The 27,471-nt window shown below is 54.7% G+C and overlaps 10 protein-coding genes across 10 annotated transcripts in view; 3 read left to right on the top strand and 7 right to left on the bottom strand.

Annotated features, from left to right (window-relative positions):
- Positions 1-111: 111 nt before the first annotated feature.
- Positions 112-1,495, bottom strand: VDBG_07761 (adenosine deaminase; the record flags this gene model as incomplete). Its single annotated transcript, XM_003002256.1, has 4 exons — positions 112-297; positions 355-1,090; positions 1,192-1,331; positions 1,466-1,495. The coding sequence occupies 4 exons, from the start codon at positions 1,493-1,495 to the stop codon at positions 112-114; spliced, it is 1,092 nt and encodes a 363-aa protein (XP_003002302.1).
- A 644-nt stretch (positions 1,496-2,139) lies between these two features.
- VDBG_07760 (conserved hypothetical protein) lies at positions 2,140-2,976 on the bottom strand (the record flags this gene model as incomplete). The annotated part of the gene is made up of 2 exons (XM_003002255.1): positions 2,140-2,480; positions 2,697-2,976. The coding sequence occupies 2 exons, from the start codon at positions 2,974-2,976 to the stop codon at positions 2,140-2,142; spliced, it is 621 nt and encodes a 206-aa protein (XP_003002301.1).
- A 315-nt stretch (positions 2,977-3,291) lies between these two features.
- On the bottom strand, positions 3,292-4,287 carry VDBG_07759 (AT hook motif family protein; the record flags this gene model as incomplete). The annotated part of the gene is made up of 1 exon (XM_003002254.1): positions 3,292-4,287. One exon carries the CDS (start codon positions 4,285-4,287, stop codon positions 3,292-3,294), a length of 996 nt encoding a protein of 331 aa, XP_003002300.1.
- Positions 4,288-4,462: 175 nt separating this feature from the next.
- VDBG_07758 (conserved hypothetical protein) lies at positions 4,463-6,140 on the bottom strand (the record flags this gene model as incomplete). The annotated part of the gene is made up of 5 exons (XM_003002253.1): positions 4,463-4,653; positions 4,711-5,137; positions 5,195-5,500; positions 5,553-5,711; positions 5,772-6,140. 5 exons carry the CDS (start codon positions 6,138-6,140, stop codon positions 4,463-4,465), a joined length of 1,452 nt encoding a protein of 483 aa, XP_003002299.1.
- Positions 6,141-9,014: 2,874 nt separating this feature from the next.
- Positions 9,015-12,758, top strand: VDBG_07757 (alkaline elastase YaB; the record flags this gene model as incomplete). Its single annotated transcript, XM_003002252.1, has 1 exon — positions 9,015-12,758. The coding sequence occupies one exon, from the start codon at positions 9,015-9,017 to the stop codon at positions 12,756-12,758; it is 3,744 nt and encodes a 1,247-aa protein (XP_003002298.1).
- Positions 12,759-13,076: 318 nt separating this feature from the next.
- On the top strand, positions 13,077-14,084 carry VDBG_07756 (conserved hypothetical protein; the record flags this gene model as incomplete). The annotated part of the gene is made up of 2 exons (XM_003002251.1): positions 13,077-13,435; positions 13,910-14,084. The coding sequence occupies 2 exons, from the start codon at positions 13,077-13,079 to the stop codon at positions 14,082-14,084; spliced, it is 534 nt and encodes a 177-aa protein (XP_003002297.1).
- A 355-nt stretch (positions 14,085-14,439) lies between these two features.
- On the bottom strand, positions 14,440-19,521 carry VDBG_07755 (peroxisomal-coenzyme A synthetase; the record flags this gene model as incomplete). The annotated part of the gene is made up of 2 exons (XM_003002250.1): positions 14,440-14,620; positions 14,678-19,521. 2 exons carry the CDS (start codon positions 19,519-19,521, stop codon positions 14,440-14,442), a joined length of 5,025 nt encoding a protein of 1,674 aa, XP_003002296.1.
- Positions 19,522-22,467: 2,946 nt separating this feature from the next.
- Positions 22,468-23,976, bottom strand: VDBG_07754 (argininosuccinate lyase; the record flags this gene model as incomplete). The annotated part of the gene is made up of 1 exon (XM_003002249.1): positions 22,468-23,976. The coding sequence occupies one exon, from the start codon at positions 23,974-23,976 to the stop codon at positions 22,468-22,470; it is 1,509 nt and encodes a 502-aa protein (XP_003002295.1).
- Positions 23,977-24,682: 706 nt separating this feature from the next.
- On the bottom strand, positions 24,683-26,596 carry VDBG_07753 (C6 zinc finger domain-containing protein; the record flags this gene model as incomplete). The annotated part of the gene is made up of 5 exons (XM_003002248.1): positions 24,683-25,451; positions 25,499-25,567; positions 25,631-25,720; positions 25,778-26,318; positions 26,482-26,596. 5 exons carry the CDS (start codon positions 26,594-26,596, stop codon positions 24,683-24,685), a joined length of 1,584 nt encoding a protein of 527 aa, XP_003002294.1.
- Positions 26,597-27,199: 603 nt separating this feature from the next.
- VDBG_07752 (conserved hypothetical protein) overlaps positions 27,200-27,471 on the top strand; it is a gene marked incomplete at both ends in the record, with an annotated part of 1,440 nt that continues 1,168 nt past the window's right edge. The window contains one exon of the mRNA XM_003002247.1: positions 27,200-27,391. Within this exon, the coding sequence (XP_003002293.1) occupies positions 27,200-27,391 (192 nt within the window). The remainder of the gene's footprint in view (positions 27,392-27,471) is intronic.

Raw genomic sequence — 27,471 nt, 5'->3', positions numbered from 1 at the left:
TAGAAATAGCGGGTGGGAGGCTTGATTTTAGATGTACTTGTAGTCGATACCCTGCCGGATTGTGAAGCTGGATAGCAAATCTTGACGAAATACCCATGACCAACAAACGCCTCACCTGTGATGCTCTGGCTTCCACATGGCCTCCCTCAACTGCGCCTGGATCGCCTCTCCGCCAAAGATGCTCGGGATGGGCTGCAGCGCCAGTTCGCAGACCTGGGCATTCGAAAGGTTGAAGTGCTCTGCAGCGAGCCTGTACTCGTTTGAGAGGGGGCTGCCAAACACACCGACATCGTCCGTCTGTTGTCCTGGTCAGTACTGCTTTACCTCAATATTCGGACCAGAACTCTGACTTACGCCGAGCGAAACATGACACCCCTCGGTGCCCCACCACTCTCCAAAATGATGGGCCCCGAAGCCGCCCTCGACCATCTTGGCCTGCACATTACAGCTCAGACACAGCTCCAGCCCGATGCCCCCCTCGCGGCCCCGCCTCTTCACAGCCTCCTTGACAGCAGGACTCAGACAGATGACGTGCCCGAGCCGATCCGGCTGCCACCCAAGGAGCACCCCGAGCTCCTCCTCCGTCCCCGACACCTCGGCCTCGGCAAAGTGCACCGTCACGCCAAACCCCTGGGTCTTGGCCGCGCGGAACACGTCGGTGAAGACAGCGACGGAGCCGCGCGGGTCAGACGGCGTGCGCTTGGCAGGATCGCCACAGAGGTCGACGCCGACGATCATGTCGCTCTCGCGACGCAGGAGGTCGGCGATGCGCAGCACCTCGTGCGCCTCGGGCAGTGCGTCGCGGCGGTCGATGCTGAGGATGAGGCGTGTGCACATGCGCATGCGCGGGGCGCTGCTGCCTGGCGCTGGGCTCGCCGTCTGGTCGGCTTCCCATGCCTGGATGGCGGCCACGACGGTGCGGACGTAGACTTCCTTTGTCATCTCGGTCGTGCGGCGCGGCGTGGTGCGGAGCTCGAGGTAGAGGACGCCATCTGCGGCAAAGTCGTCGAGGACGGAGCGTGTGGCGCGCGTCAGGGATGCGGCGTCGGGGAGGAGGCCGTAGATGTACGAGGAGAAGAGGGGAAAGAAGCTGTGCGCGCGTGAGCGCTGGGTGCTTTGCTTGGGCCAACTGGCTGCTGGGGCCGAAGGAAAAGGCGAAAATGAACATGGGCATGAGTAGAGGGGGCTCACGTCTCGAGGTTATAGTCATGTTTCCCGGCAGGCATCACGATCGAGGGGTCGTCGAGGGTTGTGGTGCCGGCGGCGTGCTTGGTGGCCCAGATGTCGTGGAGAGTCTGGCGGGAGACACTGCCAGTGAGGTGAGCGTGGAGCTGGGCCGTTAGTCTTCATTTGACGCGAGATGGAAGTATCGTGATTTTCGTGCGGCGTCATAAACAGTGAGCCTGGTAGTCGGAGACTGTAGACGTCGCTGCCATGAGGTGAGGCTCAACTGAGGAAAACACACCTCGATCTTGGGGAGGGCCTTGAAGTCCATGGCGGTATCTGGCTCTCTTTCAAACGAAGTCGCCTTTTACGAGAAGGGAATATCGTGTGTGAAAGTACTGTATTGTGGTACGAGGTGGTGCTTCTATGAAGCGAGCGCCGTGGGTTTTGCAGCATGAGAGATTTGGGCACCTCGGCGGGCTCCGCTCTGCGCGAAGGGCGTCGCTCCGGCATCAACCGCGACAGCGATATCACATAGAGTTTCCATGTCACGGCGACCAGCCACCAATTTGTCAATGTCATCAATTGGTAGCCATCTCTGTGACTCCATATTCTAGTATCACAAGTACAGGGGAACCGTAGTTCCGTGAGCTGAGAGCATCCCCATGCCATCATCGCCCTTCCTCCTCGCAAGGACCCGCGGCCCCTTTGCTAATCCTCCCCTCAAAAAATAATACACGAACGCAACAGCCCGTCCCTTGACTATGCGCGTTCCTTCCCGTGCGTTCTTCCGTCGCTTGCCTCGCAAATTCAGTCGACCGTGAATTTCCCGAGGGCACTTCCCGATTGCTTCCCGATCGTCGCAGGCTGGGGCGCGTAATGTACAAGAACAGCCAAAAAAAATCGTGTCCACTTTTCTTCCCCCCAACTCGTCCGTCTGTCCGTCCTTCGATTAGATGCGAGAGGTGAATACGTTTACAGCGACGGGCGGGCTTCGGCCTTGCCAGCGCCTAGGGACTCGCCCAGCATGTCGGCGGTGCTGCCTTCCTGGCCCTCGCCGGCGGTGAGCAGCTCGCCGCCCATCTCACGCATACGGTACTCGCGCTCCATGCCCTCAATCTGCTGGTCTTCGGCCCAGCACGTAGCGAGGGGGACACCGATCATGAGCGCCGTGGCGCAGACAAGCCAGAGGGTGCGCGAGCCGTAGTACCACGTGTTCTGACGATGCTCGCGCCCGTGTTGACCTGGGAGCCGATCCAGCCGCGGGTTGTCGGCGGGATGATGTCCTTCAGGGCGGCGAGGCGCTCGGGGAGGGTCTCTTCGGAGGGATCAAAGTCGCTGTCGGCGGAAATTTCAGAGTCTGGGAAAAGGGATACGTGGTTAGTGATGAGAAAGGATGATAGGGGCGATGGCCGAAGCATCAGACGTCACGTCATCGAGCGCTGGCATCGACGAGCTTCGTTGAAGCTCAATGAAGCTCGTCGAGATGCCGCTCGATGGTTTCCGATGGGGCCATGCATGACAGAACGTACCAGTGTCGGTGAAGTCGGCATCGTCGTCCTGGATGACGTTGGGGTTGCCCTGGAAGTGCTCGTCCTCGACCTCAACAAGCTGGACCATTTTGGCGGTGTAGGGGTTGTGTCTGTGGATTTGGGGAAGGAGGTCGCTGGCAACTTCAGTCTTGCTAAGACGCGGATAGGGGTGGAGTCCGAAGAGGCGGGTGTAGATGGTGGTATCGTGATGTCGGAACTTGTTCTTCCAAGCAAGGAGGCAGGCCGCGTCGAAGATGATAGACTCGGGCTGTGGATCCATCATGGCTCAAAATTTTGGTCTGCTAGCGTTAGAAGAGCCTGGTCCGTGCGTGTCGACGGAAAAACGAATCCCCGTGATGTATGTGCACGGGCCTTTTGATTGTGAGAAATGGCACAGTGGCAGACCCGCTTTTCGTGCCTGTTCTTTCCTTCCTCATTCAGCCTACACACCATTCACCTTTCACAAGCAACTGAACGCAGGCAGGCAACATAACAGTGACCACAATGTCCAACCGTGATAAACATGGAACGAAGCAATTCATTATCAATTAACTTGCTTGTGAATCACCAATTTCTCCACGGATCAATATGACAATCACCATCTAATCCCTCTTTGCTGACCCAAACCTGGGCAGGCAGAACCAGAGCCCCAGCAGCACCACCAACATGGCCAGGACAATCGGCTGCAACACCTGGACGCCCTTGGCCTGCGCACATCGTCCCAGCTCGAATGTAATCCAACAAGAAGCTTTGACCGTTTTCGGAAAAGAGGAGCGCCGCTGTGGCCCCAGTACGTCCAGCAGTCATGCTTGAGGGCTCCAATCTTCTCATTGTCCTGGGGATCCTGGCCTTCCGCGCACCCCCTGAAGCGACCTTCGCTCATCACCAGTACATCGTACCCTGTGGCCACGCCTGGCTGGTCAGACTCGAGATCCTCGCTCCCTGGATGGCCGACACAGACCAGAACATCGTTCAGCGGAGGAGAGGATGTGTCGGGCAGCGCACATGGAAAATCGCAACGGCGCTGGCTGGATGACTTTGGACCTCCCGAGACTTGAGGGCCTGGCATACCCTGTGCGGCTACTACCTTCAGCAAGGCAAGGTCTCGACGGCCGTCCCAAGCAACGCACTTTGCCTCAACAATCTGGCCCGATTCGAATACCAGCCAGTGACTGCTCTCGAGATCCAACTCATCCTCTACCTCAGCGACGCAATGGGCGCACGTCATGAGAATACCCGAAGAGTCGACGCATATGGCGGTTCCAGCTTCCTCCTGGCCAAAGACAAGCGTTGCATCGGCGCGCAGCCCTCTTGCAATAGCACCTGCTACACCAGATGCACTATATTGGCGGAGCCAAAGGTGCTTCTTCAGGAGGATCCCGTGGCCCACACTACTGAGTCGAGTGACGTTGGCGCTCAACTTCTCTGGCAAAAGTTTGATGGTGTCATGAATGACTAGACTCGCATTGGGTCGATTCGTTACAGCGGGCGTGATGGCCGATGCCGCACTCGATTCTTGACCTTGTGGAGTACCCCGTCTCGATTGCGATCGCGTCTTGCGAGGCGAAAAGGGTCGGACTTTGGAGTTCATATTGATGAATGACGGTGGATGTTGGGGATGCTGAGAGGAACGACACACATCAGGAGGAGCCCCCTTATATCTCGACGACCTTTGTGGGGGCTGGCTGCCTGGACACTGTCCAATCATTGTCATCTGACGCCTCTGTCTAGGAGTTCTGGCCAAGGAGCGAATGACCACGGCCACGTCAGGCTCGTCGTTCCCGGTTTCCTCGCCACGAACCGCCAGAGTGAATCGTCAACAGTACGAGTCCAGACCCGGCGAGCACCATGGAAGATGAAATAGTAGCCGTCCATCCAATGCCGATTGCGTCAATCATGGGGATGCAGCTTGCAGTCGCAGCAGCCGAGAGAGCATACCGGACAAAGTAATGACTGGCTAGGAGTTATCAGCGATGACTGGATCGGTATGGATGAGGAGAGGCCCACGCCTTACCTGACGCCTTGCCGCTATTTTGCTGCATAACATCCATGATATAGGTATTGAGGCTTGGGAAAGCACTCGTCTGGCTGATGCCTTGGACGAACATACACACTACTGGCAAGCCGATGCCTCCAAAACCGCGATCGACCGTCCAGCCGTAGAGCAATGTCGAACCAGGCAGAGAAAGGCCAAGCAAGATGACGCTTCCACGGAGTCTATCCTCCCAGAGGCGGAAGCCACGACGTTTCATCCAGAAATTTACGGTACGATCGGAGAGGCGGCCGCCGATGAGGCTACCAAGGAGGTAGCCCCCGCCTGGTGCGAGATAGAGCAGGCCAGATTGCAGAGGCGTGGTCAGACCCAGCCTAGGGTTTAAGATGTAACGGATTGGCGTCAAAAGGGAATACATATTGAACGCCATGGATGCCGAAGCAAGGCTCTGTAAAATCGTGAGCCAGACTACAACTTTTGTTTGGCGGGGTTTCTTATCACTCACCACGCAGAACAAGTTCTTCTCGCTCAGCAGTCGGAAAACGAGGATTGGGTTCAACGACTTCCACAATGTCTTGGCGGCAGCATGCACTCCCTGACCTCGCAGTTCTCTGTGCCGTGGAGTCGTTTGCAATGTTTCTTTCATGATGAAGAAGCAGAGGAGGGACGCTAGACCGCTCAGGGACGCCTGTACCCAGAAGATGATTCTCCAGGACGTGTAGGTGACGATGATGCCGGAAATGATCGGACCAAAGGCCAGACCAAAAACCGTGCCTCGAAGGAACCAACCCATGGCAGTCGCGCGCTCGATCTGAAGGGGGTGTTAGCGCTGAGAGCCCAAAATGGGACAGCGGGTAGCTGACAGGGTGGTAAATGTCCGAAATGCAGCTTGAACCTAAGATGAGGAATGTGCTGACTTGAACGGCAGTCAACGCTCGAAAGAAAAAGAAAGGAACCAGGGTCGGCGAAAGCGCTGTGCCAATGGATGCCAGAAGGAACATTGTCGTGCTCATGGTGTAGACCTGGCGAACACATCCATGTCAGCCAACACACCTGCACTCATGCAATCGATGATTTCTCACCGGTTTGCGGCCGAACGTGTCAGCCAAAGGGCCCCAAAAGCAGCTGGACAGCCCGATGACGACAAGGTACAGGGCGTTGCTAATGTTGATAACAGTTGGTGTCGTGTCGAAAGTTTCCATGATTTCCGGCACGGCGGAGAGAATACTGGTCGTGGACATGGAAGCCAGCAGTCCGCAGAAGGCAACGAACCACGCAACCGACTGTTTCTGGATGTCGCTGAACCGGGAGTAGGCCGTCGCCACGAGCCGCTGGCCATCCTCAACCTGTCCTGGAGGCGTTTGCGGGGTGCTGCCGTTGTGCTCTGGCTGTCGAAAGGTAGAAAGCTCACAAGACTGCGCCGCCGGGGCGAGAACTGTGGTTGTCGACATGTCGGGTTCAGTTCTGCCACTGAAGATTGTTGGGTGAAGTAACCTTGGATCGTGCGTTGATTTTCGCAGGAGTCATCGATATTGTACTCCGACCAGAAACCAGACGGCGCTCGGCATTTCGTCTTTGTTGCCGATGATGGCGCCGAAAGCCGGCGGTAGAAGACATTTTCAGCCGGCGGCCGGTGGTTCCAAGTGTTGGTCGGTACATTCACCTGGTGCCAGATGATTTGGCCATGGTCGTCAATCTGGCAGTGGGTAGGGCCACAGGCATACTAAGTGCTTGTTGAACGCTCTGATGACCAAAGGTTCCAGCTACTTTGAGCGAAGTTTTCGCGAAGGCTATCATCAGGCTCCTTCAATCGCCAGTCGGGGGCACATGTAAGTCCTGCGATGTGCTTGCTGCAGCGCGCGCCGCCGACGGTGAAGACAACGATTGTGGATCACTCGGCCTCATGCGGCTACGCCAGAACTCGTTCAGGGGTTCACACGCTGCGGGGGACCATCTCTTTAACGGATTTCAGGGTCGCCGAGGGCTGCTAGGCTGGTCGCGCAGGTCACATGGCGGCATCTCAGTCACAAATATTTGTCGGTCATGGATTGAGCCCTGAGATGTGACATGGGATGCCTGAATAACTAAGGCAGATTAGTTGCTACTTGGTCTTGTTCTGTGTAAGGAATTTTTGCAGGAATTTTGACATGTTAAAAGGGGTTGAAGGTTCAGCCTGCCAATGCGACACGGAGCCCTGCGGTGCGGCAAACGATATTCAAATCAACGACACTCAAACATGGCGAACCCCGTGCGGCTGCTCAAGCAGGTTTTCGATGTGGGGTGGCGCAACAGATCTCTGCAGAGATCAGGGTTTCGTGACCATTCATAGTTCAACGTGTGCTGAGGAACGACAGCATCAATGGAAACCCTAAGGATTGTAATTCTCGACAGCGTGAGAGCTAAGACTAAAATACCCGAGTTGAGGTTTGTGATCAAACTCGAATGCTCAGTGACGAAGGGGTCAGTAAGAACATGGAGGAAGCTCGCTCTACTACGGCAGATTCTCAAGCGGTATGCAGCCGCGCTGGATATTCGAAGCGGCAGGCGAAAAACAGGAATGAACGATCACGTTGTTGACTAGGAGTAGGACTTTGTATCGGGCATGCCTATCCAGCAGAATCAGCGCGGAGAATCAATCGAGCCTTGCCTTTCTTCTTTTGCTCTTTTTCACTTGATCCTCACATTCGAGTTGGAATGATTGGTCTTGTTTCACCTAGCGGCATGTCATTGTCTTCAACTTGAAGCATGATCATGTTCCTAAGCTAGAAAGTTTTGGGTCTGTATTTGGATGCAGGATTACAGGATGGGATGATCAATGGTGATGAGGTAGCCAGTGACTACATGAGTGGGTGTCGTGCAAGAAGCGTAATATGCTGTATCCAGTTGTGAATGGTTGCCTCCGAGAGTCAACATCCTCAAGGTATGGGCTATGTTAAGCTTCAAGTTGATGTGTGTTGCATTGATGCTTGGATCGATAGCATTTTTTGAAATTGTACCTGAATCGTAACACGTCTGCACTCTGACAAAATTTCAAGTACGCCGGAACAATGGTTCTGGGACTTTCAGCGCACTGCAAACACCTGACATCGGATTTCGGAAAGCAAGATTGAACTTTAAGCAACGTCAGGCGCTTTGCCATCGTGCATGACCCACACAAAGTGCCCAGCTCAGGAGAACAGGGCCAACGAAGGCACGAGTAGAGCTTGCACATTCACTCGCAAGGGGTTTCGAGGCCAGGACTCTGCGGGAAGCAGTTGATCAGCCGACCTCATCACAAAAGAGCCGCAGCTAGGATCCTGGCGTCGTCCGTTTCCTAAACCTTCCCCGTTACCACTCACTGTTAAAGAAGCCCAGCAGAAGCTGTAATCTTCGGTTGACTCACGACCGACATAGCACACACACGCACAGAATGCAGGCAATCATCTGATCTTCGTGGGCGTGTGTGCCGACGGCAACCAGACTTACATGAAGTGGTGGGCACTGTTGGCTCGTCGCATACTTACTTACCCTATCTTATTTTACCCTATGTAGCTAGTTTGATGAAGGTAAGTCTGATCATGCCTCATCCCTGTCATCGGTCGAAAGTCCGCATGATCACACAATCAGCTTACCGAGACAAGTAGGTACTGTATTTCGTCGTGAACCTAAACCGCACTGCCGACGTCGGCGAACAGCTCGGATATAGCTAGCCCGGGGCTCGTCAACGCCTCGTGTGGCCCCTGGAGCAGGGACCCTCGCAGGGCCAAGACTTGACGACCTGTGTGGCGGGAGTCGGACAAGTAACTATTCCTTCTGGACCAGAGCTAGCCGGAGGCTAATTGAATGAGTCGGCTCACATTATCTAACGGCCTCAGCGCTTACCTTGCATGGGTCAGGGTAGTCTGGGGTAGCACCGCACATGGCGCTCCACTTAGCACTGAAAGAGTTGATCTGATAAGATCGCATCAGTTCGGTTTCTCCGTCTCGTATCATGGCTGGGTGCGCGGGTCTCCGTCTGCAAGTCCAGCTGCATGGCTAGCTGCAAGGCACGACAGGCCCCCTTGTTTCCCGAAATCCCGCAGCATCGTGAAGTGTGCTCGCTCTCATCGGCCCACGGGTCGCTCGGCTGCATTCTGGTCTCGGCGATCCGACGATGCTGTCGGTGAGGGACAGACCATTCATATGTATAAATAGAGCCCATGAGAAAAATGGAAATGAAGAGAGTAGCCTGTCTTTCAAGCCTATTTCGTATTGCCTAGCGAACCTTCGGAAGCCCGTTCACTGGTGCCCCCGTATTCCGCGGCACACAGGCTCACCCAGACCACCAGCTGCTGCTCAGTCAAGTCATGGCTCGCTGGCGCACCGCCATCCGGGCGGCCTTGTTCGCCGCCGCCGCCTACCCTTCCTCTGCACAGGACACGGGCTTCGTCAACGGCAGAAAAGCTCTCTCCACTGAAGATAGCGGCGTCGTTCCTGGCCGTTACATTATCGAGCTCCAGCCAGGCGGCCAAGGTCGCCGTGCTCGCACCCGTGACGAGTCTGGGGTCGAAGCCGTTGTGCAAGACATCAACTCACTTGGCTATGAAGCCACTGTCAAGGAAGACTTCTCCGGCCTCTCGAGCCGTTTCGATGGTGGCACGGTTGAGGTCTCTCTCGAGAATGACACCACAATCATCGACGACATCAAGAACATCCCCGGCGTCGCCAACGTCTGGCCTGTGCACCACATCTCTCTCAACGTCTCCTTTGAGACGACGAGTGGCTCTCCTGAGTGGAATCCTCACACCTTTACCCACGCAAAGGAGGTGCACGATCGCGACTTCACTGGCGCTGGGCAGCGAGTCTGTATCATCGACAGCGGCATCGACGTCAATCATCCAGCACTCAAGGACCGCATCGCTGGCGGTAAGAACCTCTTCGACGGTTCCGATAGTCTCGAGGACTGTACTGGTCACGGCACCTTTGTCTCCTCGGTCATCGTCGCCAACAACAAAGATTTTCACGGCGTCGCCCCTGGGGCCGAGGTATACATGTACAAGATCTTTGGATGCGACACCGGTACGAGCACCGACCTTGTTCTCAAGGGTCTGCTCGCGGCCGATGCCGACAATTGCGACATTATCTCCATGTCAGTGGGCAGTAACACCGGCTACCGTTATGCTGTGACGGCACGCGTCGCCAGCGAGGTGGCTCAAGACAGACTCGTCATCATCGCTGCTGGCAACGACGGCCAGATGGGCCCTTACTTTGCCAGCTCTCCCGCTGTTGGTCAAGGTGTTGTGTCAGTCGGCTCAGTCGAGGCTGACCAAACACTGGCCTGGCCTGCCCGCATTGTCTCATCGAGCGGCGAGTCCCTCAACATCTCTTATGTGACGCCCACTGGCTTCAAGTATAACGAGACTCTAGACGTTGAGCTCACGCTCGACATTGGCGACTCGTGTAACATCCAGAGTTTCGCCAACGAAGGAGCCGCTGTTCTCTCCAAGCGCGGTGTCTGCCCGGGCAGCTGGGCTGGACGGGCTGCCAGTAACAGCGGCTACGCCTACGCTCTTGCCTTTGATGCATACAACCAGGGCGTATATTACGACGTCGATTTTGCGGAGAACTTCTGGGGAGACATTAAACTCTTCGCTATCACAGCCGCATCAGTAGGTGACTGGGCGCGCGCCCAGGCCGCCGAGGGCCACACATTCAGATTGGTTATCAACGCTGATGCCGACCCTGTCTCGGGCGATGATGCCGAGATCCCCAGCGCCGGACACGTCTCGGCATTTTCGTCCTGGGGCCCCTCATATGAGAATGACCTGGCTCCTCTAATTTCGGCTCCTGGAGGTTTCGTTTATGGTGCATTCCCTGATGGTAGATTTGCTGTGTCCTCGGGGACATCCTTTTCAACCCCCTACGTCGCCGGCGTGGCCGCGCTCTACTACGCCCACGCAAAGAAGGACAAGGATGAGTTCATTCGCCGCCTCGTTGTAACATCACAGACTCTGCCAGCATACTTTGACTTTGACAAAAAGGTCCTTGCTCAGAATGGACCAGTGGCCCAGCAGGGCGCTGGTCTCATCAACGTTGCCAGTGTTTTCAATCACGAGGTGGTGCTGCTTTCAGAACCGGCGCTGCACCTCAACGATACCGACAACCGTGCTAATACTCACACGATTCGCGTTCAAAACAACGGTAATGAAGAGGTCGTTTTCAACGTCACGCATGTGCCATCTTCGACCGTGTCTTCAAGGAACGTCCTTTGGTACGTGAATGCGTACTACCCTCCCCTTACCGATGCCGCCGTCTCTGTGGATGCTCCCCAACTGGTTACTGTGGCCGCTGGTGCCACACAGGAGTTTGAGGTTACCTTTGCTTCCCCAGATGGTCCCAAGGACAGTGGTGCTTTGTGGTCTGGCAAGATTGTTCTTCAGGGATCCAACGATCAAGCAATCTCGATTCCCTACCTGGGCGTCGAGGCATCGACCTATGAGTGGGGTGCCCTCCATCACGGTCCAGAAGTCTACTATTTTGAACAGAACACTGGCGAGCTATTCCCGGTAGACTATACTGGTGAGCCGTACCGTGCTGCTGAGGGCGAATCGCCTGAGATTTGGTTTGCCTTCCGTTACGGCACGTACGAGTTCTCCGTCGACATTGTCGGAGAGGACTACAAGACGGAGCAGTTTGTCTACCCACCTGTCGCCGCTGTCGGATCGGATGCTTGGTACGGGGCTATCCGCCAGCAGCCAGTTATTGATTGGAGTCCCATGGATTTCCCCATGCGGGAGGTTGTCCGTTTCTCCCAAGGTTCATACGTCACGTTCCGAAGTCTCGCCAACGGCACAGCCATTCCCTCTGGTCGCTACCGTGTCTTGTCGCGTGCTTTGCGTATCTTTGGAGATGCCTCGAACCCTAAGGACTGGCAGCTGTTCCTATCAGACTCCTTTTCTGTCCAGCTTGGTGATGATCCCGTTCCAGGATCTGGCCCGACCACGATAACCCTGGGTACCGCTTCTACCTCTGCAATGCCCTCCTCCCAGGCACCTTCGGCCACCACAACCGATGTGACATCTACAACAGAGGCCGTCGTATCTTCTGCCACTACGAGCGCGCCCTCATCCACCGTCACCGAAGACACGATATCAGTGCCTGGCAGCACGACGACGCTTGACGTGGCTGCCACACCCACCGGACTGGAAGGCGTTGTCTCATCCCTTCGCCTTCAGCGTCATGAAGACCCTTCGCCCATGCTAGCAGATGCTTCAGTCTGGATGGAACTTCACATTCTGATCAATATTCCCCTTCCTGTGCCCGCAGACTCAGTCATCCAGTTTGCCATCCCAGAGGAGATTGTCGATGTGGCCGACGAAGCCTACATCTCCGCCTCGGGAAGCTCTCTCGGTCGGTCAACATTTGACACGGAGACGCGCATCTACAGCTTTCCGGCTGGCGAGTGGGCGACATGGCACAAGAACATGCGCGGCGACTTTTACGTCATGTGCCGTTTCGACCCTGACTTTGCAAGGGCTATGAAACCTGGCACTTATGTCGTCGAGTTCCCCGTTGCGGGTGGTGTCGTCTTGCAGTCGACAATCTACCACACGGCCGTTGACCGGACGGAGGTCTACGAGCGCCTGTCTATGATCCCGTACGAGGCAACGACCCTGTTCTCGGCCGACATCGAGATCCCTGCGTCGCACGGCCCCTGGGACTGGGTGCAACTTGAGACGTCACTGAACACCATTGACGGATTCGTCTGCGACCAGTCAGGCGTCTACGTTGGACACGCTTCGTGCGGCGACCAGCGCATGCGCAACATCACTGACGTGACCGAGGGCTCAATCGACCTGTGCCAGACAAAGAGGTACAGAGCCAAGTACCAAAACACTCTGAAGGGCAACGAGGTCCTTCGCTTCACGGTTGCCGGAATTCAGGGCACCTGGGACGCCTGGACGTTTGAATTTGTATACGCCCTCGACGTGCAGCTGACAAACGGGTCGCTGGTGCTGTATGATTTCAAGGCTGTCAAGTTTGAGAAGAATCCTCGCACGAGGGCTGCCGAATTTGACCACTTTTCGGGGGAGGATGCCCGGCAGGGATGAGCCAGTGGCGATGGTTGGGTGACGCCGTACGTAGATTTGATGCTCCGGATGCGTAAATTTTAATGCCGCGAAGGCGATAAATTTTAACCAAACTTTCTTCCACGCTGATCTGAAATGCCTATATGGTAGTGACGTGAACTTGCAATATCGCCGGACACTTCCAATATAACATCAGTATTGTGGGCGAATTAGTGCCACAAACCGTTAGCTTGCTCGCGCCTCAGCCGTACTTCAGCGCCAGCTGATGAATAGGTAGCTATCCGCGGTTTTCCCATCTCCATCACCAGAACGACCACCTCCGTCGGGGATGCCTCACAAATGACCGCCAAGAGCTACTCAGGGGAGCAGCTGGCTCGATACGCAGCTCGTATTAGTCTGACATCACCCCTCGAGAGCGCCCAAGACCCCGTTGCGCGCCTCACCGAGCTTGTCCATCACCAGCTTGTCCATGTCCCTTTTGAGACGCTGGCTCTCCACTACTCGCCAGACAGACTCATCTCCCTTGGCACCGCTGCTGTCTTCGATAGGATAGTCACCAGGCGGCGCGGGGGCTACTGTCTCGAGAACAACACGTTCTTCGGCCATGTCCTTCGCAGTCTGGGATACTCCGTATACGGCGTCGTGTGCCGTATCACTATGGCGACGCGTGGTGTGCATGACGGCAGTTGGCGGTTAATGTAAGTGAGTTTGGGCATCAGGCGTGCCTGAATAATTCAACGCCTAGAGAGACGGGGTTCCTCTGGAGCGCGAGTCAAGGCAGCCACATCTTCCTATGCAAAGTTCGCCCCCATTACCATGTGACAAGCAGCAGCAGCTGACAGCCCCTGTCCCAGGAGCCACATGGCTAACGTTGTGACTCTCAACAACATAAAGTACCTGGTCGACGTAGGCTACGGCGCAGACGGGCCCATCACCCCACTCGCACTCATTCCCTCCCACATGGTCGTCCAGATTGGCCTACCAGATCAGCAACTGAGGCTCGAGCAAAGAACACTGCCACAGCACGAGGACGCCGGTCAGAAGGTTTAGGTATACTCCCAGCGCCGCGGCGGGCACCTAGACGAGCCCTGGCAAGACGTGTATCATTTCCCCGAGAGCGAGTTCCTCGCCGCCGACTTTGACGTGCTTAACTTTTATAACATGTCGTAAAGCCTTTGGGCTAAGACTGTCGTTGTGCAGAGGTTCGAGCGCGGCGGGGATGGACAGATTGACAAGACGCTGCTGCTGATGCGTCAAGTTGTTCGAGAGTGCGATGGGAAGGGCAAAGAGCAGCATGTCATCGAAAGTCTTCAGAGCGAAGATGAGAGGATTGCCGCCTTTGATTGACTTTTCGGAATCATGCTATCCGAGCAAGAACGTCAGGCTATCGCAGGGAGACCTTCAGAGATTACCGAGCATGGCGCTAAGGTCAAAGTCTCAAAAGTAGCACCCGTTCAGGAACACAGGGACATCGTAGCAAGACTTGATTATTGAAACAAACCAATTGTTATTATCCAATCTGCTAAACTAAATTCACTAAACTAAGATACGCTACCCGAGCAAACTGCATGTGCGAATCCTCTCCGTGGCGTGACCAGCACAGCGTTTTCCCCTTCATCCTTGCGATATTTTGTTTGCAATCTGGTGTTTCCTTTTTACTTCCCATCATAATCATATTTATCGTGTTGCCGTCATCCATTACTCATCCAGTGATGGTCTCAGCGTCGCTGCGAAGGCCATCCGAATCGCTCGTCTCCCCATCTGGTTGACCAGTACCCTGGTTGATGCGCTTTCCATAGTAGCGCTCCGCAGGCCACCCTTGCATCGTGCATCCCTCCTCGACAACGTCACCTCCCATGATGAGGGTATGTTCGAGGAGGCAACTGTCCTTCTTCATCATCGCACCACTCAACAGGCGACTGCCCGTACGAAGGACACACCTGTCATCAATTTGCAGCCTGTTGAGGTCGAACTTGCCCCTCGTGTTGATGTGGGCCACGACACTAGCATCGTCGACAGTTACACGATCGCCAAGTGTGATCAGGTCCGGCTCGGTGAACATGAGACTGGGGTTACCGTTGGCGAACAAGCAGCAGTCCTTGCCAATAGTGGCTCCCAGGGCGCGGAAGTAGAGGACGATCCACTCGGTGCCGGTGAGAAGTCCGAGAATGCCGTGGCCACGGTAGCAGTTGCGGCGAATCTTCTCAATGTTCAGGAAGAGTTGCCAGCGCTGGCAGTAGGGCGACTTGTCCCAATCATAGTTCCCGGGCGTGCGGCGGCCGAGGAGCATCCACTTGGCGGTAATGACAATGCCAAGAGCGAAAATGGCGTGCAGAGTGGTCAGGATCGAGATAGCAATCGTCACCATGCCGTACAGAATGAGAGCATCCTTTGCTGTGCCGTACGAAGGGACGAATTCACGCGTGATGCGATCGACAAGCTGGATGGCGGTGATGCTGGGCACGTTCCAGAAGAAAGCCGTGAAGACGGTGATGAAAGTCGAGTAGCAGAAGATGGCAAAGGGGCCCATGACTCTGTAGGGAGCAAGCTTGAAGTAGAAGGCGCGGCCGAAAGGGGAAGCCTCATCTTGGTTGACGATTGTGTGCTCGCTGTCAGAATCCCTGGCCATGATAGGATGGTCGGACACGTTCGGGGCCTTCTTTGAGGGCGCCTCCCGGGTCTCAATGAGAGTAGCGTCACTCGCAACGCGGTGGATTTGGCTTTGGCGCTTCTCCTTCTTCTCCGACATGTCGGAACCGGAGGAGAGGCAGACGGCGTCACCTCCCTTGGAACCAACGTAGGTACCACCATCAGCGTAGCGGCCACCGCGACGGGTCAAAGCACCGGAGCCCATAACAGTCTTGTGGCCAACTTCAACACCAGGGAGCAAGGTGACGCGATCAGCAATCATGGCACGGTCACGAATGACAATCTTCTCAGATCCATTGCCGTCGGAAGTGATGAGACGCGAACGAGAGCCGAACACGACATCGTCACCAATATCGAGCAGGTGATAGTCGCCGATGCCGGGGCCGGTACCGGGCCAGTAGACACGCTTGCCAATCTTGCCACCAAGCATACGGACTGCTACTGAAGTGGCCTCGTAATGCTGACCGAACATGGCAGTAAGGTCGTGAAGACGGGATCCAGGCATGAGACTGTTCATGAGAGCTCCCCTCCATGTAGTGACGTTGCCACGGCCCTCCACAGGGTTGGGTCCCATCTTGCCGAAGCAGGCATCGAGAACGGTCTTGATGAAAATCGTAAAGCCGAAGAGAATGTAGGGGCTGAACATAGTGCGCAGGACAAGTGCCAGGTAGTGATAGCCGACACGCTCGGGCTGGGTAAACCAGTTGAGGATATCACGTAAAGGCGAGTTGTTGTCCATTGGCTGATTGAGCACCATGCCGACCAGACCGCCAAGCCAAGGAGTCAGTGCCAAGAACCAGGCGATGAGCATGATGGGCATGGTGAAGAAGATCGACATGGCCCAGTGAGGCTTGGGAGCGCGGCTAGCCGTCAGGTCGCGGTACGACTCGTCAGCATCCTGCTGCTCCCAGCTGGAAGAGTTGAGACCAATGCAAGTGTCAGCGGGCACGTAAGAGCCCGGGGCGATGATTGAGGCGACGCCGACAGAGACGTTTTCCCCAATGACGATGCGACCCAGGTACATTGACGTATTACCCTCGGCGGCGAACGGGCGACAGGTGCACTTTCCAAGCGTGGCACCATCGCGAATGTCCAGAAGGTCCCATTCGCCGAGAGATGTGCCGTTGACCTTTACGCCCTTACCGATACGAGCGCCCATCATGCGAAGATACAGACGCTTGGTAGACTCGTTCATGTTGAAGAAACCCTTTCCGCAGATGGACACAGTCTTCTGTACAATCCACCAACGGGTGTGGTAGAGACCCCACATGGGGTAGAGGCCTTCACGGTAACGACCGATGATGACCCACTTGGCGGCAATACCGATGAAGGGTGCGACGGCCCGAACGGCGACCTGGGCGAACATGATGGAGACAGTGAGGTTGAGAAGACGACCGGGAACCGACATGTTGGTTACCCAGCCCTGAGTGTAACTGAGGGCGAGGATAAAGATAGTCCACTGGAAGGCGCGGCGCATGGGATACAAAACCACCAAGGGAAACAACTGGAGCAACATGAGGAACGGATTTGTCGAGCTGTTGGTTTTCACGCAGCCTTCTGTGTTGCTCTCCATCTGGTCCGCGCTGGGTGCCGACTTCAGCAGGTCATCAATGTGTGCAGATAGGGCTTTAGGTGTACCCTGGCTGAAGATCAAGCTGATGGGCAGGCTGACGTTGAAGTCGTTCCTAAGCGCCGACATGAGCTTGCCAGCTCTCAGGGAGTCACCGCCAAGGTCGAAGAAGTCGGCGGTGGGCTCAATATCGGTAGCACTGCAAGCGAGAATCGAGGCGAAGGCTTGAAGAACACGACCTTCAGTTGAACCGCCCAGCTTACCCATTGATTCTTCCTCGAGCTTGTCAAGAATGTCCTGCAGTGCCTCCTCGTCCACATCGCCATTGGGGTCTCGTGGCAAAGGTTCTGCAAGCAGATGCACCTTGTTCGGAACCATATAGTTATGAACAGACAGTGAGATAAAACGCTTCATGTGGCCAGCCCAATCAGGATCAAGCGGTTCAACATGCTTCGCTGTTGCCTTGGGAGCGAGGAAAGCCTCAGTATTTCCTTCGTGAACACGAACATGGGACTGGAAGTCTTTGGGAAGAGCAGATCGGATGACCCCCATGACAGCGCCGCAATCGACCTCACACGGAGCGGAAGCGATCGGGACCTTGAGGTCAGTGTCGGGGGGAGGGCAGACACCAGTCCAATGCCTAGCTAGGTAGGGAGCGTCATCTGTAATCTCCGGGATGTTGAGACGCTCTCCAAGCTTGATGCGAAGGACTTTGTTGTTTTTCTTAGGTAGATCGTCCATGTACGTGATCAGGACGGGCCACTTGACCTGCTGAAGCGAGGAGCGGAGTGCCTCATGAAGTGTCTTGAGGTCAATTCGATGCTTATCTTGAGGCGTTACCAACGCGATGGCAACAACCTCCTGCAAGACGTCGTGGGTGAGGGAGAAGGCAAGAGCCTGTGTAACACGACCTGATATGGGTGAATCGACAGCCCCGGCAGCAGCCATGATGGCATTCTCAACTTCAAAGGGAGAAATGAGCTCTCCTCCACGGTTGATGACCTCTTTGCTGCGACCAGTAATGTAAAGGTAGCCATCGGCGTCGAGGTAACCAAGATCACCGGTATCGAACCAGCCATTTTTGTTGAATGGGGACTTGTCGAGAGATCCATCGGACTTGAGGTAGCCGTGGAAGACCGGCTCGCCACGGACGCAAACGCGACCAACGGCACCAGGACGGACCTTTTCATCGGACCAATCCAGCACGGTCATCTCGGGCCCAGTGGACAGGCCCGATGTGCCAGGGCGGTCCAGCTTGTAATCCAATAGTGGGGTCGAGATCGGCATGCACTCAGTCATTCCATAACTCGGGAGAACAATGCAATCAAACGTGTCTCGAAGTTGAACTGCGAGGGAGGGCAGAAGGCCGCCAGCGGCGTTGCAGGCCAGTCGAATCTTGTTGTTCTTGAGCGCCTTGGGTCTTGAAGGGGCTTCCGCCAGGATGACGGAGTGCATAGAAGGCGAGGCGTAATACCAGGTAGGATTGATGTCTTCGACGACGTCCCAAAAGAGGCTCGGGTCAAACGCAGCGCAGCAGACAGTGGAGCCTCCAGAGAACATGGGAGCGAAGATATTGCGGACCAGTCCGCCTACATGGTACAAGGGCATCATGTTCAGGCAGACATCGTCAGAGGTCAATCCCCACGAGTCCATGACGAAGACAATGCCGGCGACAATGGAGTGGACAGTGAGCGGGACCACCTTCTTGGTGCCAGATGTACCACTGGTGAAGAGGATGAGACTGATGTCGTCAGGATGATTTGGCTTGGGCTGTTTGATCTTCAGGGGCCGGCCCTTGATATCTTGCAGCCGAATGTCATCGCCATTTGATTCGACAAAGGCGATTTCGATGCCATGCTCGCTGACCCAGTCGTCGCTGAGCTGCAGCCTGTCGTAATCATCGGGTGTTGTGAGAATGCATCCAGCGCCAGCCTGGAGAACATCTGCCTGGAACTGCACTGGCCCAGCTGCCGGGTTGATGGGGGACGCGGTATAGTAAGTCGTCGTCGCAATGCAGACCGCCGCCAGCAACGGGCCGTTGGGAAGAGCAATAGCGACAACGGGCTTACTCCTGCCATTCTGAATCTTCACAGGCACAGCAAAGCTATCAACGAAGCTATGAAGGCCGGAGTGTGTTATGAAGTCCTTGGCTTTTGTCGAGCGCAGAGCCGGCTTGGAACCGTGTCCAAGAAACTGCGCGAAAGACTGATAGGATTGCTTGATCAGATCCTCAACTTCTTTGATCAGGCCAGTGGAGTCGCCAGCACTAGTCGCCTTGGCCGACTCGGGCATGAACTTGATGAGGCGAGCATGGCACTGAATGAGGTCAAAAGTGGACCAAGGGCCGGGAAGGTCGAGGAGAATGCGATGGAAGAGTTGAAGGGGTCGATCAGAGGGCGTGAGAGGGGCGGGGATGGAGGCGAGAAGAGTGGCACGATCCAGCGAGCCCTGGCTGGCCTCCTGGGCCAGGTTGCGAAAGACGGAAGAAGTCACGACGGCATCAGGGGCTGAGCTGTACAGCTGTCGCAGCCTGCCCGCAAGCTCCCTGGACTGCGTCTGGCGCATTTCGGTTGGTGTTGGATGTCGTTGTCTCTGTCTCAAGGTTGTGAAGAATGGTCGAGAAGGGTCCGGCCTGGCGGATGGTCTGGACTTTGATACTTCGGGTCTCGGATAGTCGATCTAGACTCTGTCGTGAAAGAGTCTCGGTCTTTGTAGGTTCGACTGGTGAGATATCGGGATGGCCGAGAGTAGGCTGATGTGGTTCGGAACTCTCATGGACGAGACTGATATATAGGTTAGATGCCTACCCACATCAGACGTGGATAAGTCTCTGGGACGGCATTTCTTCCCGGACATCGATGGTTAGGAGATCTCGATGCAAAGGCCTTCATACCAGCTTGGCGATCACTTCGCCTTTCATCGCTATCTGAGATGATCGTCATCACTCAGATGCCTGACGGTGGACAGGGCCAAAAAAAGATCCCTACTCTGCCACGTCCATGGTCCTCGCGAGGGCGACGCGTATAACCGCCGTGGGGGCTTTCCCGTGCGGCCCCACCGATAGCAAGACTCCTTCATGCCGGGAGAAGCTTGGTGTTGCGGCTCTGATTTACCAGGCCACCGGACTGGAACGCTGGGTGCCCGGCTAATTGATGGCACTCTGCCGTGTCTCGGGACTTCCTCTGTGGCGCCTCGATAAGCTTGAGCACAGGCCGCTGCGGTTCGCCAACGGGTAAGTCAAGACATTCCAATACACTGCAGAAATTTATTTGCGAATCAATGTCAATTCGCGATTGATCCGGCGCGATAGTCGTGGCAGGAGCTGGGTTGCGTGCTGGATGGCGTGGTTGCTGTCTAGCAAGGCTGCAGTTCGACCTTGTGTCAAGTCATCGTGCACGCCTGCCCTTGTCACATTACCGAGAGTACCAGAATGCAGGTGACGGAGCCTAGTTTTGGCTTCACCTCAAGGACTGCAATGCACGATGGACTTCATCTTTGAACCATTGTATATATTCAGGCCACTGAGCTACCCGTCCAGAGTTCCTTCAAATAAGGCAAGCTGAGCTCAAATCAACCTTGATCGAGCTGTCAACCAGTAACCTTCAGACTACATCGTTGAAATGGATACTCTGTCCGCTGACTTCCCCAGTCCGCAAGTTCCTTATACACGTTGAAAAGAGTTGTCGGCAGTCAAACCATCAACCCGGAAGACAAGTGCGCTGTAAGTCAAACTGCGACATATGACAAGGAGGCGTTTTTCTCAGGCATTAGAGATGCCAGGTATGGCTTTCGCACGAAGGAGAGAAAATTGAGACGGGCGCTTACAAAACGGTCTGGAATGCAACTTCGGCGGCATGGTGGGTTGTCTTGGTTGAAGATATCACATACAGGACCAACGCCTTGTGGTCTTCATGATTCAGGACACCGGAGATCATCATTCGCATCTTGACGGGAGGCAGGCGTAGGCGATCATTTCGCGAGACTTGGATGCTATTGTGTGATTAGGATAGCCTGTGCGTGCATGCATACGGTTGTCCGAGGGCTGTCGAGAGGGGTGCGAAAAGCCAAGTGAAAATGGCCTCGTTATCTTCGCGTGCGCGCCCGCCTCCCTGATGAGCATCGGTCCCGAGGCTGGCCCGAGCTCTTCACGTCAGATGTCCCGGTGAGAGGATCGTCAAGAGATCGCCCAGGGCTTAGATCCAGCCTTCCCGCTGTATTGATGGGTAGCGATACATTGTAGATCAGCCGCGTTGGGTTGCGCGTCGCGTTTGTTCTTTCGTGCTTGACAAGGGATCGTGATGCTGTGGATCTGCAATATTGTAAGGCTAGTCGTATGTGGCAAGACATCTGTTTCCTCTGTTGGGCGTTTCTTCCGTGCGATTTCGATAAAGCCGGTACCAGCAAACTGGTCGCTCCCGAGAAGTCAACCCCGAGAACCAGACAGCTGGCGCACCTAACTACCAATGGCTGAACTGGACGCTAAGGCTCGTTCAAGCAGGACAGGTATGACACCTCATTTCAGCTGCTTAATCTCGAACTAGGATGTTCGCGAGCTCAAATGGTGGCGTCTGCGATATCATCGATGACGAAAGATTTATTCATGTCTTGGTGAAGGGGGTGTGGTGGTTTCATTCCATCGTGCCAGCCATGGCCTTTGACGTTTCTGCCAGCCATTCTGTTTCTCTCCTCTTTTCTCCCTGTCTTGTCACCAGCATCATTCATCCCATTATCAACCCCGCCCCTTCCCCTGACGGTCTCAGCCTCAGTATTCTGAGGCGGGGTTATGGGCAAGTCATCGGGTGATGACCATCGAGAATTCAGATGCACAGGCCTAATTGTGAGCAGCACATCAAGACAGGACCACATGTCAAAGGTGGCAAATCGAGGCCCCGATGCGTGACGGGATGCTCGACCACATAAGGTCTCACCATTTGGCATTTGAAACAAATCGAACTTCTCTGTGCAGACCCAAAATCTTCATGATATCTTGATAGCTTTCTGATATCTTGTTTGGTGTCTTATGGGAGGGTAGTTCGTAACTATCACACAAGAAAATTTAATTCTGAATGGTATCATCTCCCTAGGTGATCACTTATGCTGAACTGTTTATCCACGAGGACAATGATGCTAAGGGCCCACCCTATCACACGTCATCTTAGGTGGTCTTCGTAGCTTCGGTGGTGAGCTTTGCGTAAAAATATACTCAAGGTGGGTCCGTAACATCCTTTTATCAAGGCGAAGCCATTCTCATACCGTCTGGCTCTAGATCCATGATCTCCACCTGACGCGTACGCCTTGCTGGAGCATCTACAGTGGACTTCTTCTTTCCTGGCGATGTGCAAACGAATTTCGACTCGTATTCGTAGTATTGAGCCCGTAAATCTGACAGCAGCATCACCTACCGAAACATTTCAGCCATGTAGGTTTGAAGTGCTAAATCACGATAAGCTCCAGCCTGTCTCGTGGAACGTGGATATATTTCCATTTCATGATCAGACAAAGCAATGTACGCTATTCTGAATGGATAGCAAGTGACTGTGCGTCTTTGAGCAAAAGTTCAAGTCCCTTATCAACATGATCAACGCGGGCTAGGAGACTCTTCTTTTTCCCAGCAAGATCAGCCGATGCAGCTGCCGCGAGCTCACGCCGTGCCTTGGGAGAAGTGCCCCCACTGCTGATTCTCGACTCAACAAAAGACACCGGATCGAGTATGCTTCTGACATCGGACTCGGACAAGACGTGTCTGAAGGCATCGTCTATGAGCTTGCCACGCAGCTCACCATCTCGGCAACCAGCACGTTCATGCGCCTCAACCAGACGAGCAACACTCTCGTGCGCGTCACGGAAGCTCAGACCACGCAACGAAACGAGGCGGTCCGCCAGTGCGCTCGCCGTCGACCAGTGCTGGCCCGCCGAGATACGCATGGCAGGCACGTCAAATTCGGCCGTCGCCAGGACCTCGCGCAGTAGGGCGATAGCACCAACCGTCTCGATGCACTGTCCCGGGAGCAGATTGTGGACGTACGACTGATCGACATCGGTGGAAGTCGCCGTATGCATGACACCCAGGTGGCTGGCGGCCCAGCCCACTGCGACACCAGCAAGGCCGCGTATACGTTCTAGCACCATCGGGTTACGCTTTTGTGGCATCATGCTCGACGTGCCACAGAGTGCGGCGTCGATGCGCACGAGGTTGACTTCGCTGGAGGACCAGTAGTTGAGGTCCGAGGCAAGACGGCTGATGGTCGACAGTGTACCGGCGAGAACACCTGCGAGCTCGGCACCCATGTCGATGGCCGCGAAGCCGGCATCTCTGGCGTTCAGGATGGGACGGTCGAAACCAAGGTAGGTCGAGGTGCTATCACGATTGATAGGCCAAGAAGTGCCACTGTAGGCTGCGCCGCCTAAGGGGCAAACATTCAAGCGATCGTAAGCATCGTAGAGACGGTCCAAGCTTCGTGACACTGCCCAGTAGTGAGCGTTGAGGTAATGGTCCATTGTTGTTGGTTGAGAGTGCTGCATGTGGGTATACCCGGGCATGAGCACGCCAGTGTGTCGATCCGCCGTTGCTAGAATTTCAGTCGCAAGATCGACGAGTTCTCGGATGACATCTGTCAGGCTCGCTCTGTTTATGAGGCGCCAATTCGTCGCCTTTTGGTCGATGCGGCTGCGACCGCGCTGAATATCGCGGCCGCGAGGGCCAAGCACTTTCTCAAGGTATTTTTCAATTTGCAAACCGAGAGTGCCGACCTCAGGGTCAGGCGCAAGTACAGCATAAGTATCACTGTCGTGAAGCTTGACGAGGGCCTGGACGATGCTAGCACCATGTTGAGCATCAAAGATGCCAGCACGCGTGAGCATCACGGCATGAGCGAGATCCGTCAGTACATACTCCTTGATACTGATCAGTTCATCGTCCAGTTCGAGCTTATTGACGTGCGTGATCAGTAAGCGAGAAGCTTTCGTTCCAAGGCGACTTTCGGTTAGCGAGGCATGGGCCTTCATGTTGTCTGCCGACATGGTCTCTGACTCTTTCTGGACAACCTGATGTAGCGAGATGGCAAGGGGACCTAGGTAGAGGGGTACTGCTGGACAAGCACAAATGAGTGGGAATTTTAAGATTATTCAGTTACCAACCGAAGAAGTGACCATCATTTTATAACAAAAACCTTGGGTTAGAAAAATCAAAGCTACATCAGTGTCATCTGCCAAGGCTCCAGTGGAACCACACCAACTCCATGAAGATCGAATGTTCGGTTCTCATCCCATTCACTCATCGATACACCAACCCAGAGTAGAATCTACTTGTGTAGTCGCCTCTCCTGGGAGGAAGTAACCGAATTGGGAACACTGCATTCATAGTCAGTTTTGTGCGGTATAGCGTCGCGGGGAGTGGCGGCATCAATCGGGGATCGAAAATGACGGTGGGGAAAGGCGGCATTGGGGAGTGGCGGCTAAAGCCCACACCATCTTGTTCAAGAGCATGCATCCCTTTGCACTGTTTCCTTCACAAGCTACCTATTCTCAACTCCCATGGTCCACAATTTCCATGGGCAGGCATCATCACATCATTGTGGCAGCGTGTCCTGCATCATGCTTCTCTAGATGTGCAGCTCGTGATAGGACTCAGATTGCATGAGCTTGTTCATTTTTGGCTGCTGAATTGCATCTTCTCATCTCATATTGATTTCGCATGGATTGACCAATGTGATTTTATTCTGCACGTTCAGCCGTATGGCATCGGACTATCTACGCCGTGACCTGTCATGGATGATTCGGCTAGCTTCTGGAGGACATTGGCATACGTTCTGCAAGACGGAAACTCCCAAGACCAGTGGTCGAACGTCGCTTGAGCTTTGACGATCCCAGCCTCCCATCCGCGAGGCATAGTCAGCCAAGTTGTCTTCGATGCTGCAAGCAGGAGGCTTGCCTCCTTCAATTCATTCCGAAGCTGGAGCCACGTTCCGTGGTGTCGATGGCATATGTGACTGTGCTGAATGTACCGCAGTGCATTCTGAAGTCCTATCTCCGCTAGTGACCGAACGACGGGGCTGCATCCAGGATCGTGGATGGCGTTGAAGAGGAATGGTCGGTGCATGAGTTCAAGTAGACGGTAATAGCGACCGCGGCTGTACTGTTGCCATTCAGTGCTGGCCGCTTCAGGGACGTCGGGAAACTTGACAGCTGATGGAAGATTCTCTCGGAAAGTTTCGGCTTGTTGCTCAAACTCGGCTACGATGGGAATGAGCTGTTGAATCCTTTGCGATCCTGGCAAGATGATGTCGGCATGAATGTACTTGGAGACAATCTCGGTGACTTGGTCTGTGATACGGCGAAGGGCGATTTCAGAGAGCAGAAAGTACCAGCTGTCTTCCTCGTCGGCAGCCCATTCGTTTGAAGCAATGCTGGCGGCTTGTGGGGGCTGAGGGTATACATTTGGCATTCCAGGTTCTCGCAGGGCGGGCGCGTTGATCGGTATCTCGGCTAGGATCTCTCTGTAGAGGTCAGGCTCTAGTGCAATAGAATTTCGTTTCGGACTGACCTCTCGGATTTATAGCATAGCCAAAACAGGCTCGAATACATCTGAGACGCTGCTCCGGCTGGTCGAGCACTGTGAAAGAGGGCCAAGATTAGCGCTAACACAGGAACCCTGAAGGGCGGACCACGCACCTACCCCGTGGAAGAAAGGTTCTGAAGAGAGATTCCCGCGGCGTGAAACATACGCAACGCATGCATTGGCTGGATCGAGTACATGTGGAATATCCTGCGGCGATAATTGTCAGCCACTAGCTCCTCTCATGTGTTGGCCCGTGAAGCTCACCCAGCAAGACACAAGCACTGGATGGAGAGGGTGTTGAGTGTTGATATGGCTGCCCCTAGCCTCTTCTCCGCGGCTGTGAAATAACTGTGACCAAGTCTTAGATTCGCTAGATCTGGCGCTGAGCTTGGGTTGTTTCCGGGGCTTTGGCTTGTGTTGATAGATCCATAATCCATGGAAATGGCACCAAGAGCACACATGAGCAATACCAGACAGGTGTCAAGGTTGAAGAGAAGTCCATTCTCGTGGAATTTTTGACAGTATTCGCTAGCCAGCCGCCTACTCAGAATCGGGTTCTTGATGTTGACTCGTTGATGAAACTGTTCAACGAGTTTCTCGACGTCAACCTTCTCTGTGGAGATGTTGATCGGCGCAGAAGACTTCCAGGGCGGTCCTGATGGTGAATGTGGATCCAAATCTTCTGACTCGGTCAGGTCGTCAAGATAGCTGTAAGCCTCTGTGCCATGAAAGTCGATGTATGGAAACCGCTGTAAAGAAGACAGAAGCTGTTCAAACACTGGCCACTGGAGGATCTGATCAGATACTGATTTGTGGGTTGCGTCGATATTCAAGGACAAAGACGTGTGTACTGCGCTTCGTGTTGAAGCTTCCCTGAACCCGCGCGTTGCTATGAATTGCGCGTCACAATTTGAGCCAGACGACCGAGACTCGCGGGTCAGGGAGGATTCGGGATGTATATCTCTTACCAGTCCCTCTATGAGAGAGAGCTGGTCTAGTATTCTCAGTGATGCCGCGTCGAATGACGATGAGTCTTGTTTGGTGTATTGGCACGGAGCCCCAATTTGTTGACATGACGAACATGTTGGCCTCAGATTATCGCTTCAGACAAGAAATCATCAGCCTCTGAGCAAGAACTGGGAGGTTTTGCGGGCGTACCACTTCCGTTTCCTCTCGCGACATATCAAGCATGCCGCCAATGCTCGCTGCCGAGGATATCCAGTCCTCGGTAGCATGCGCTTCTGACGTCCTCTTGTATTCATCGCGCGGCTGGGGACCAGGAGCTGGCGGCGTGTACAGAACTTACAGGTGATGGCGTGGAGAGAAAAGAGGGGATGAACAATTATGAGAGGATGTAAGGTTAAAGGGTTGCATCGAGCTGATGCATACGGCCTGCAGGATGACCCCCTCTCATAACCCCGCGTCATCCAATCCAAACCGCCAAGGCCAAAAGGCGCGACGAGCTCCCCCACCATCAGCCTTTTCTTGTTCTTGGATCTGCCTTGGTTCGGGGAACATGACTAAACACCCCGGCCGACTACGGAGCCCCCGCATCGATAATATATGTATAAAGAATCAGAAAACACGAGGTGTGTGCCATTGCTTGGCTTGATGTTCATTGAGCGGACGAGTATAGTATATTCAAGACGCCTGCCTCAGGTCGAACAGCCAGCTATCACAACAATAATGACCACAAACAACGAAACAACGGTTGAGATGCCGCGAGGCGAAGCACTCGAGATGCAGACTGACGACGAGGCGGTTGAGCATCTGACCAATGTCACCTCTGTCGAGCCTGCACCTCCCAATGGCGGCTACGCCTGGGTTTGCACACTTTGCGTCTTCCTCGTCAACTCGCATACGTGGGGCATCAACAGTGTACGTCCGCGCCCCCAGTCTCCCATGTTAAATATCGACTCGAAGCTAACTAAGTCCTCAGTCCTGGGCTGTCATCATGG

Source organism: Verticillium alfalfae, genomic scaffold (genome assembly GCF_000150825.1).
Source record: "Verticillium alfalfae VaMs.102 supercont1.10 genomic scaffold, whole genome shotgun sequence".
NCBI lineage: Eukaryota > Fungi > Ascomycota > Sordariomycetes > Glomerellales > Plectosphaerellaceae > Verticillium > Verticillium alfalfae.
Note: the sequence above shows the minus strand (reverse complement) of the source record. Positions and strands in the feature narration are given on the sequence as shown.